The sequence below is a fragment of the Drosophila montana genome, unplaced genomic scaffold (assembly GCF_035044405.1).
Source record: "Drosophila montana isolate Dmon_TW-CO22-7 unplaced genomic scaffold, ASM3504440v1 contig_312_1, whole genome shotgun sequence".
Classification (NCBI taxonomy): domain Eukaryota; kingdom Metazoa; phylum Arthropoda; class Insecta; order Diptera; family Drosophilidae; genus Drosophila; species Drosophila montana.
This window is the reverse complement of record NW_026998009.1, coordinates 767,263-779,403: the sequence shown is the minus strand read 5'-3', so window position 1 is coordinate 779,403 and position 12,141 is coordinate 767,263. Positions and strand designations below refer to the sequence as shown.

The window sequence follows — 12,141 nt, the reverse complement described above, 5'->3', positions numbered from 1 at the left end:
TTGTCTCTATTTTTGGTCTAAAATTTAACGGACAAATAGACTTCCTCCAAAATATCTAATGTATATAAAAGTAAAAATGTTTTTATATTAATATATTAATAAAAAGCCAGATAGATTAGAATTAGAAAGGTTAGAGTTAGAAAGGTTAAAATTAGTTTAAAAAATTATTTTTGCTGAGGTATTTTCGTGTCAATATACTAAACATCAAAAAGCAAGGGCAATTAAAATTAAGCCACATTATGAATATCTTATTTTTGAAGAATTAAAAAAAAAATTAATAAAAAAAATATTATATAAAAGAAAATAAATAATATAAGAGTAATTAAAGAAGAGTTTATGTAACATTTATTAAATTCAATGTAAATATTTAACAACAATCGAAATAATATAAAAAATACTTAAATAAAAATTTAAAAAATAACCAATTTTTTTGTGATTTTAAATGGTTTAAATATAATTAAAATATTAATAAAGCATCATTTAAAAAATAAATAAAAAGAATTCAATTATTGTTAAAAGATGTGTAAAGATATTTTATTTTAATGTGCATTGCGTGTATGAGGAATCTTTGAGATTTAAAATAAATTACTACTTAAATTCAGGCAAATTTCTAATTTTGAAATTTTAAGGTTTTGGCTTTAAAAAGTCTTTATTATGGATTTAATAGCTTACCAAGTGAAAATCAATCGACACTTGTTTCTATGGACAATGCAGCAGGATACTTTCCAGTCAGGCATGAAAATTCAGTTAATTCACAGGCCACGTTAAATGTGGCCCCAAAGCAAAACTTGGCTATTCAGCATGGCCTGTGGCCCATTCTGGGAATCCAATGCTTAATGTGCTTCCTGTTGACCAGGCCAAGAAAACGTGTCCCAAGTTTATTCAGGCGGCATCGAATGACATGTCAAACACGCAACTGGGCCGATATTTGGTCAAATGTTCACAAAGGTCACAGTACTTCCCGCTCTCTCACTCACACTCACTTTATCTCTAGCCTTCTCTCCCTGTCTCTCTCTCTCTGCTTGGTTTTTGTTCCTTTAAGCCAGGAGGAATATTGATTATTGTTGTTGCGGACAGAGCTTTCCGCGGGATTTCGAGCAGCTTAGAGCATTTTGGACAGTTTTGTTTTTGTATAGCTCTTGGCCAATGACCTTGTCCCCAGCCGCAAGTAACAAAATTTATGACATTAAACCAAATGAGACAACATTTCTTTTCTCCCTCTCTTCTTCTTCTTCTTCTTCTTGGCACTTAGTGGCTTTCAAGTACTGAAAATAGATGGTGGGAAAAAAAAGTCAGGTTAGGCGTTAATTTCTTGATAAATTTGCTGGTCTTAAAGGCAAAAACAAAAATGGACATCTTTAATTTTGGTAATATCCAATGGCCCATTTGGCCTTATTATGGCATTAAATTTGTCACGCTGATTATCTCTTATCTTAAGTTAATTAGTTTTCTCAACAGAAATTTACGTCTGCCCGGAAAATTTAGCTGACATGTTTAGTATTTGATTTTGAGATATCGTACAGTAAAATTAGGTTAAAAGTGGCTAGAAAATGGATGCCAGAAAATAACGTTACATACAAGAAGAAGAAGAAAATAAGAATTTGGAAAAGTGAGGTTATTTTGAATATGCATCAAAGAGAATAACAGAAGCAAGGAAAAGAAGTTACATAGAATCTTAATCTATAACAAATAAATAGCATATATTTTAACAGCAGCAAAGAGAGAAACGAGTTTGACTTAAAAAATGTACAAAATATAACAAAAAAAAGTGAGGTTATATTCAATCAGCCTCAACTAGAATAAAAGTAGCACGTAAAAGTGAGGTTATGTGCAAACAGCATCAACTCGGAATACACATAAGAATTTAAATAGCAGCCTGTACAGGTAATCAAAGTGCGCTGCCCAACAATTTGCATAAAAAATCGCACAAATATTTATTCATATGCATTCTCTTACATGCACTCAAAGTGCCAGCTAACAAAAAAAAAAATATTTAAAAAAAAATCCCAAAAAGTGCTGAATTTTTGGCATTCATTTTTTATTGACGCAGCCAAGAAGCAACAAAACAAAAAAAAACAGATGACAAAAAATTTTTTGTTTTTATTATGGCTGCTGATATTGACTTTTGTTTGGGAACTTTTTCTCACCCATTTTATGTTTGTTTGGATACGCTTCATAAAGAAAATCTCAACGATTTATCAATTTGAAATACGAAAAACACAAAAAAAACAGAAAGGAAAACCGAAATGCTCGAACATTTGCTGCACTTCAATGTTTTCTTTATGCAAAGCGAATGAGAAATTTGCCCCCCCTATATCATATTATGTCAGAGAACTTTTTGAGCTGGATAAGGTATATAAGGCTGTATTATAACTAAGGGATTCGATTTTGTTGACCCTCTTAGAGGGTATAATAAATTGGCCATGAAATGTGTTACGTATTGTTATGTATTTTAGATCAGCATCAACAGCCGAGTTGATATAGCCATGTCCGTCCGGCCGTCTGTCTTTTTCTATGCGAACTAGTCCTTCAGTTTAAAGTTATCGTCTCGAAACTTTACAAAGGCCCTTCTTTCTGTTCCAGGCATTTCATATATCGGAACCGACCGGATCGAACCCCTATATCATATAGCTGCACATGGAACGAAAAGTAGGCTCAAACTCAGTATTTACGAGCTTCACTATTCTTACAAATCTGCTAAAGGCAAATGTCCACAACTTTACTTATTTTCTCGTTTTTCTATTTTCTATGATTTTTTTTATTTTGCTTAAATGACAGGGTATCTGCAAGTCTTTCAGTCATACCAGAGCAGCTACTCAATGTAATTGTGGCGCTAAATTTGATCAAAGGTTATCGAAATGAAAAAAACATATTGGCAGTAGAGCTTGTGCCGAAAACCAGATACCCTATATAAATTTGATATTGAAATATGTTCCCACAAAAAAAGTATCTAGTTGGCATTGAAGGGAAATTTCGTGTTTGGCTTAAAATACTTTCGTGGAGCTCACACAATTAACACAAACCTGAAACTAATCGGACTGTTCAAAAAATTTTTTTTTTAATTTTTAACGCGTTTAGAATCTGCTTCCCCAAAATTTAATGTTTGTGTTTTTATACCTTTAACTTTTTTTATGCATATTTTAGTTATTTTTTTCAAATCTAACATAAAAAAATGAAGTCTTCGGTGTTCAATACACAAACCTATCAGCATATGGTAAATTCAAACAACAAGCTCAAATTTTATACAGTACAGAACGAGTTGGCAACTCCATTGAATATGCTTGAATTAATAGTAGCATCGCCCACCAATGCCGATCTGCGTGGTTCAACGTCTATGGAGCACTCCAAACAGCTGATCGTCAGCCCCGGCGCCGAGTCATCGCCAAGGCAGGCGCCGGATTGGTCGCTGATTCTGGATGAGTTTATGCCACGGCACCGCAATCGCGTCAATGTGGCAATGCCCGTGGTATTGCGCAATAAGACTCCGTTTACACGTTTGAGCCCCGAAATTGTGCCACAGAAACGCGGCATGGAGACGTCCTTTTTGCGTTTTCTATGTAGAACCTATACGTTGCCACACAATAAGAACACGGATGTCCTGGAAAGATTGCCCACCGGCGATTCGCCCAACAATAACTCGGACACTGAGGACGGATATCATCAGCAACAGGCGTCGCGCAATTCGGTACAATTTTATTATGAACTGATGACAGGAATAACACGAGTGGATCTACAGGCATGCATAAATGGTTTCATAGCTTCCCTGCAACGTTTGGCCGCAATCGTACTCAACATGATAACTAGTGCGTATAACAATTATCAATGATATTTTCGAACACTTTTTTCCCAACACCATATACACACTGGCCAGACTACGATAAATCATTATAGGTGTACCGATCGAACGAATTACCGAATATATCCTAAGGACGTACACATTTATGAGACGTGGTGTCGAATCCCTCAGAGAATTATTCAACTACGAAGCAGAATCTAGACGCTTGCAGGATATTGCATACTATATAATGGTCATAACGACTCGATGCCAGAGGTGCCACTGTCATTTAAGGCATTATCCAACCATTGCGGACGCCTTGCCACCAAAGTCAATTGCACCATATCCGATGCCGGAGCCCTTCCTGGTGGACCGTAATCGATTAGAAACCTTTATGCAAAAGCCCAATATAGTTATGTCGACAGTTGAACGAAATTTTATGTTTAATTTACCGAACAAGTGAAATTGCTACCAAATATCTTTTATTGAAATAAATCATATTTTATAATAAAACAAGTAGGAGGTTCTAGAGGGGATACCCTGAACCCTCTTCTTCCAACAGGCGATAGGTATAAAATGAAAGATACTTGAAATATATATATACTATTCTAGAAGCTACATGTCAGGTTTGGTAACTCTAGCTCATATCTGCCGAAATTGCTCAAAAAACAGGATTTCGATATCGATTTTTATCGATTACTTGGAAGCGGGGCAAGTTACCGACTATCGGAAACAAACTTGATCTGGGGACTAGGAGGACCTACAGCTAACATTTCAAGTCTCTAGCTCTTATAGGTTCTGAGATCCTTGCGTTCATGCGTACGGACAGACGGACGGACTTGGCTAGATCGACTCGGCTCTTGATGCTGATCAAGAATATATATACTTTATGGGGTCAGAGATGCTTCCTTCTGCCTGTTACATACATAACCCATAACATAACAAATACATAATACCCTTTTTTACCCATTTTCAATGGGTTCGGGGTATAAAAAATTAACCTTTAGTTTAAAAAGATACAATGTTCCAATTTCCTTACTCGTCATTTATCTTAACTCTCGTTCACGAATCCCATTGCCATTTCCATTCCGTTCCTATTAGTCCCAACGTCAGCTGAGACACTTGTGATTAAATTTAATAACCCATGTGATGTTTGAGCTATTCGGGCTTTAATGCTCCGCGCTTATTCTGATGCCCAACCGCGAATGTTTATTGCATAATATAGCGAGCGGTGTGTGGAGTTGGTCGATGTGACATTTGTTGGGGTGCCATAACAATTTACCTCGATGTCACCTCTGCGGATTCGATGCAAGCAGAACTTGGGGATTTTTTTATAGGAGTAACCAACGAGGCGCATTAAATAAACGCCACGAGACGAATCTCATTTAATTTTACGTTTACAATTTCAGAAATTCTCTACCAAAAAGTAAAAGTAAACAACAAGAAATCAAATTTACTTTCTCTATAGAACACAAACCAAATACGCTTTCTCTCTCGTTCTGAAGTAAACTAAATATGGGAGGGTTTGCTAAAGAATATTGTAAACTATTTAGGATAAAAATTAATAAATTGCTTTGATCGAATTTAATTGACGCAAATTTCCATGTGTGGTATCGATAAAAATAATCGATTAAAATAATTTTCTGCTATCGATTAGATGTATTCAAATTATATTCAAATCTATAATAACAGTTTAACAATGATTTGAATGCCCTATTTTTATCAAAAGATTATGTTTTTTATTTATTTTAATGTTAATTTTATTAATTTCAATGTAAATTCTTTTTTATTTCCCCTTAAGCGTTTAATGATCCTGTACTAGTATAAAATTATCGAATTTGTAATCGATAACAACAGAAAACTGTTTATCGATAATGTTGCACACTATATTTAAATGTTTATAACTTATGACTTAGGCTAATATCAAGATTTAGGTGTGACAAATGGAAAATAAAGTATAAATAAGAAAAATCGATAACAAATGCAAGTTGTCTATCGATAACACTTGTCTTGTGTTCGTGTGGTTGTCATTTAATTTAAGTGAGCCTGGCGTTATTTTAAATATTAAAGAAAATGAGCAAAACAAAGGATGCGTTTATCGACAGCACAGTTATCGATAAAGACCTTAGGATATTAATATGCTTTACTATCACAGAAATTTGTTCAACCTTCTTTATCAAGTGAATGTACTCAGTTTTTGTGGTACTTCAGCAAGTGTTGTCTAAGGGTTAGCAAAATTTGTTGCAAAGTGTTGTCTGGTTGTTTGTCTTTGTTGCTCGTCTGGCTTATCGCTGACAGCTTCTGTCTGGACAGATTCGTGTGCTAAATTATTGAAATTTGACAAGTGAACTGAGTACTGACAGACACAGCCATGGGGCAAGCTGGTCAATTGGCCAGCAGCGGCAACGGCAGCAGCTGCAGCAAATGTTTCGGTTTTCGGTAACAGTTTCAGTTACGGTTTCAGTTTGCGTTAAGAAATCCAATTAATTAGCGTTGACATTGCGACACTTGTGGCATGAAATTAAAGTCAAGCGTTGCCAGATATACGCAAATGTTGCTTAATTTGTCAATTATCGATTATTGATTATGCTGTTCCAAAATGTGCGACGCATTTGCGTGTGTCTATAATTAGCCTTGATTGTGGGCGGCTATTGCGTATTATGACACTTGAACTCTTGATGCGGGCCAAAACTTGGGGGCAAAGGTCGCCGTTCACATGAAGTTAATCAACGACTATTTATGTTTGGATATTAAAAGCTTAAGCAACCAGTTGCATTTGCCAGCTGACTGGTCAGCTTAGTGTCGCATTTGCTCGCATGTATCTTAAAGATACTTTTCGTAAAGCTTTAAGTTTTGCTTGTCAAATTAATCAAAACAATGTTGCGGCAAATGGCACAACCAAGTTGGACTTATCATTCATTTATCTCTCTCTCTCTCTCTCTCTCTCTCTCTACTTCTCTCTGTCTCTCCCTCTCTCAGCAGCATTTCTAAAAACATTCCACGCTGCCAACATTTGCCTTTTATTCCATCCCCTTTTATGGCCAATAGCATTTTATTAGAGCCAACAAACTATTTGCTGTAGTTAAAGCCAACTCAACACATGCAAATGTAACTGTTACTGTAAAATAGAAATAGAAATAGACATTTCTGCCAAGGACTGCAGTTGCCTGGATAAAGGCTAGGTTGGCTCTAAAACAGTTTTCTTATTCCCTGCACTGCGAATTGCTTCCAATTTACGAGCAAACTAATTGTCTTGGCACAGCGGAAAGTGTTTTAGAAACGCAACAGAAAATGAATAAAAAATAAAAAAAAAATAAATTATACTCAAGGTTCTACCGAGATTTGAACTCGGATCGCTGGATTCAGAGTCCAAAGTGCTAACCATTACACCATAGAACCGGTTGATGAAGGCTGCCTAATTGGGGTAGTTATATCTCTTGGCTACATAGTATACGAAATTCATTGAGTGTGAGAAATTTTTGGCTGAGGCATGCTGATAAAATTGTCTATTTATAGATTTTATAAGGTATTTCTTATACGCTGTGTGTGTGAGTGCGCGCGTGTGTGCGCGCGTTGGGAATTATTTCGTAGCAGTCAGCATATAATTCAACGGCGCTCGAAAAGAAAATGTTTTTGTAAATGCTGCGATAACTATAAATTATTGTATAAAAGAATTTTTTAAAAGAGATCACTAGGTAATATTTTTATAAATATTTAAATTAAATTTCACAATTCAATTAAAATAAATTAAAATATAAAAAACTTGTAAACATTATTAGAAAAAAATTAATTCTGTTTATTTTTAAAAAAATAAATTATAATAAAAGAAATAATTAAAAAAAAATAATTTAAATATGATAATAATTAATAGTAACAATAAATATTTATTTCCCAATAAGAGCAATATAAGTTGTATTTCAAAAATATTTGTATATATATGGATATATATGTAAGTATACGTTATAAAATAATTTAATAACTGTAAAATTTGAAAATAATGTTACTTATAAATAAAAGTAAATAAATAAAATCAATATTAAAATATTTGGGATAGATTAAGTTTTCAAAGTATATTTTAATTAAAGGTAACAAAAATTAAATGTTTAATGAAAATACACTAATATTATGTTTAAATAATTTGTTTAAAATTAAAGCAATTAAAAGTAATGAATAAAATTAATAAATTATTATTTACAAAAAAAAGAAAAAAAAAGTTGCATTTCAAATATTTGTTAAAATGTAATTGAATAATCTGACGAAATAACGAATACTGTTAAAATAAATCACAACGAATGAAGTATGTTACTAAATACATATATAAAACATAATTTAAATTGATATAAAAACAACAATGCTTAACATTTAAATTATAAATATGTTGATATATTTACATACACATTTACATATATATCAAGATAAAGTATATTATTTGTTTTATTTCAATATTTATTTTTAATTATATAGAATTAACCTTAATAAACATGAATATATAACTTAATGTTTTAAAATATTTTCCAAATAATCATTGAAAAGCATTTTTTCGATGCTGAATTATAAACAATTAATTTACCTGTTTTTAAAGTAAATTAGTTTAACATTTTGAATTAAATACTGATATTTCGATACCATTGTCTGCTAAGCCAATAAAATTAAAAAGTTATATTATATTATAAGTTATATTATCTCTTTATGATACAATATACAGTTAATAATAAACATATATTAATGCAGTTATTATCATAAAAAACTCAAATATATCTCCCTTAGCTTAATTACAAACTATCTGCCCATTTCCCTAAATCGATACTCTCACGATTTCGCATTAAGTACGATTTGTATAATCACAATTAAGGCTGAGGATAATATCGAGTACCCACATAAGGACACATCACGTTAAATCCCATTCGCAAGTGTCATAAAATCTGATATTTTTATGGTCAATTCTAAACAGTTCAACTTTACGCTTTACTCCTTTTGTTATCCTGCTGCCCAAATGGCTGTCGGCGAGTGGGCGTGGCAAGACAATTATATGCAGTACAGAACAGTTCATTGTCTGGCTGTGTGTGTGTGTGTGGCGCGTTTCAACTGAGTTAATTAGCCAAACACTTGTTATCCCAGCAGGATGCTGCCCTAAGCCCTCTGCCACCCCCCCCCCCCTCCCCGTGCAACATCCAACCCTTTAAGCACTTAAGTACTATGAACTTGCTGGAAATGCCAACACACGTTCATTGCTTTTGCTAACCTGTGCTTAAACGGTTTTCGTGTTTATTTTTAAGTCTTTTTTTTTACACATCAGCACATCATTTGCATGCGTTTACTGTGCATGTGTGTGTGTGTGTGTGTGTGGGCGTGTCCTCACGCTATAAACAGCAACTTTGTGCCACGTAATTTGATTCCGTTGACGACAATCTCATTAACATGACATCGGAATCGGAATCGGGATTGACTTCGAAATTGTAGTTCAATTTAGTATTCATTTCATCCCGTTGACAGGACTCGACTCTCATATAAAGCGCACTTAAGGCACAAGCATACAAATGATGGCTGTCACTGAACTTATATGTATATGCGCTTTATAAAGCACACCCTACCCGAACCAGACCCCTTCCCCCCTCCCTTGGGCAGTGCAATTGTCTTTCAGCACGGCTAAAATGTTAACCAATGCTTGGTAAATTGATAGCCTAACAGACGTGCATATACTTATGTATATCACTGTCTGTCTTCAATTTACAGCACGGTTTTTTTTTATTAATTTGCGGCGAATTCACCAAAAGCTTAACATAAAATTAAGCTTTTGCAAGGTTTTAAACTTGGCTATATGCACGAGCTTTAGCGAAAGCTTTTACAGTCTATCGAAAAAATGTTCGCACTCGTGCGCGCTTTGTATGGCCATTATGAAAAAATAAGCTTCCACAATTAATTAAGTAAACAAAATTATATTTATAATTACTCTTCTTAGTGGAGCTTTTAATTAAATTTAGGTATAGAATTAAATTACTTTGTTTTTTCTTAATTAATTAAGATAATAATGTTCATTATTTCTAATAAATAAACAAATCTTTACGAATACAAAGCTAAATGGTGTTTTTAATTTAATTTAATTTTGTTAGATAATACTAATTATAAAAATTATTTGCTGTAACTATTTATCTAAATAAGTTCCAAAATAAAAATAAACATTATTTATTAAACTGCCTACATTTTATTTATGAATAAAATTAGTTTAGTTTACTTTCTGTTATATATTTTTATTATTTATTCGAATTTTAATTAATTATAATAATAAAAAAAACAGCATTTAATGAATATACATATAAAAATACCAAGTCAAGTGGAATTTTGAATTTAAATTAATTATTAAAATTATTTAATTAAATTATTATTACAATTATTGGTTTTTAGTTATCTGATGTTTATATGTAATAGCTTGGCAGTGACAAATTCAGCTAATTTAATTTAAATAATTTAAGAATAAATTAATAATTGAAGAACTAAGAATAATTTAAAAGTAAAGGTATTTTATAATTAATAATTATAATAAAAATAACATTAAATTAATATATACGCTTTAAGCATACTAAGCAAAATGTAATTTCAACTTAAGAACTTAGGTATTTTATTTTGATAATTAATACTTATAATAATTAATTGTTGCTAGTATTATTAAAAAAATAGCACATTAAATAAAAAAAAAAAAATTTAATGTAATTACTTAGCTGTGGGTCTCTTTATTTAATAAATCGATTATAATTATATATTTATATAAAATATATGTATATATTATATATTATATTTATATATAAATAATTTTTTATATATATTAATATCAAATTACTATTGTAATTTATTGGTTGCTCATATTTTTGAATACTTTTTTTTATATATTTATAAATTTAATTGATTAAATTATTTTTCATTAATTAAGCTATATTCCTAATGTATCTTGATCAATATAACAAAACAAATCTTCTTATTTCGAAAGATAAATTAAATTTAAGAAAGCTGATAAATCTTTATATCTTAGATATTAGAATATTCATAATATAGTCGGGATTCAAACTCTGATCTACTTTATATATTGAATTTTATAAAAACACAAATAATTACATTTCATTTTATATTCTTGCTTGTCATAGTGGGCTGATTAATGTCTTGCTTTCATAGTTAACATTATCTTTAACAAATTACCTGGTATTTGGACAAAATATGGCTACCAACTTTTAAGTATACTAAAAGAAGCTCGTGCACTTAGGCAACTTTCGTGGTACAGACAAAAATATATATAAAAAAATGAAAAACTCGTGTTTTCCCATTGATAAGGACAGCAAAAAAAAAACTATAGAATTTAAATACTATATGCCTAATAAATTGATGTTTATTATGTCAGAGCTATAGATGGGAGACAAGAAAAAAAATGATATATATAAATAAATATATATATTTTATATATAGAAACTGTATCTATGTACGATTTGTGATTGAAGTGGTCGAGAGATAATCGCGAAGCCGTCGCATTTAGTTAGCCATAAAGATGCTAAAATTGTGATTTATATAAGCTATAGAAACAGATAATCTTATCAATAAATACAACGCCACGGGCAACTGAAATTTTTAATTCCCAGTCATGATTCAGGGGGAGATTCAGGTGCACACCTTTGCCCTCTGGCAGGTTGCCGTCCAAGATTAGGCAGCGACGGAAGTGTGCCCCAAGTTGGACATAAATTTTAAAAAAGAACTGCCGACTATGGTGGCTATATGTATATATATATATATAGTACATAGTACATAGTGTACTGCAGTTTATGGGCTCAAACTAATGCTACTCGCATGTTTATCAAATCATAAAATGTGGCCAACTTGTATAATTTGTTTGATAAGCGGCAAAACAAAACAATTGGCAACAGCCAAACTTGTATATTTCAAGATATTTCGAATCGGTCAGTTGATAGAGTTTATTTTTCTGTACCCATACATATGCATATATATATATAGACATATAGATACAGTGAATGCGTCAGCTCAAGCAGAACAACGAGCGTTTTATCTTAGTTCAACTTTTTATTTGGAATTCTGATAATAAATGTAAAATTATTTTAATATAATTTTATCTCATATATTTATGATTCATTAGGGTATTTAAATTATTGGTTGATTAATACAACAGGTGTTTGACTTCTTAAGCGAGTGCAGATAAGCGCAGGTATTATCTATTGGTTTATTTTTGGGCTCGCCAAATAATTGTATATTTTTATAAGGAATTTATTCTATTTTATCAGCTTAGTATTTATTTATAATTAAAGATGCTTACTAATATTTATATAACTTATGCGAAAAATCGGAATATTAAAGCTAAAGTGCGCAAATTT

General features: G+C 31.8%; 1 protein-coding gene and 1 non-coding gene across 3 annotated transcripts; one reads left to right on the top strand and one right to left on the bottom strand.

Annotated features, from left to right (window-relative positions):
• Nucleotides 1-3,124: 3,124 nt before the first annotated feature.
• On the top strand, nt 3,125-4,291 carry LOC135431147 (uncharacterized). Of its 2 annotated transcripts, none has more exons than XM_064686098.1 (2): nt 3,125-3,803; nt 3,892-4,291. In XM_064686098.1, exons 1-2 carry the CDS (start codon nt 3,173-3,175, stop codon nt 4,236-4,238), a joined length of 978 nt encoding a protein of 325 aa, XP_064542168.1. In that variant the 5' UTR covers nt 3,125-3,172; the 3' UTR covers nt 4,239-4,291. The 2 variants fall into 2 exon arrangements, with proteins under 2 accessions (XP_064542168.1, XP_064542169.1); XM_064686099.1 differs by having other exon boundaries at nt 3,872-4,076.
• Nucleotides 4,292-7,102: 2,811 nt separating this feature from the next.
• Nucleotides 7,103-7,174, bottom strand: TRNAQ-CUG (transfer RNA glutamine (anticodon CUG)). Its single transcript has one exon. It is a non-coding gene; the product is annotated as a tRNA-Gln (tRNA).
• Nucleotides 7,175-12,141: the final 4,967 nt, after the last annotated feature.

What these genes read in the sequence shown, in the direction of transcription:
- LOC135431147 (XM_064686098.1), top strand. Translation starts at nt 3,173, where the DNA reads ATGAAGTCTTCGGTGTTCAATACACAAACCTATCAGCATATGGTAAAT. An exon ending in CGTACTCAACATGATAACTA is followed by an intron (nt 3,804 to 3,891) that starts GTGCGTATAACA and finishes AAATCATTATAG; the next exon opens with GTGTACCGATCGAACGAATT.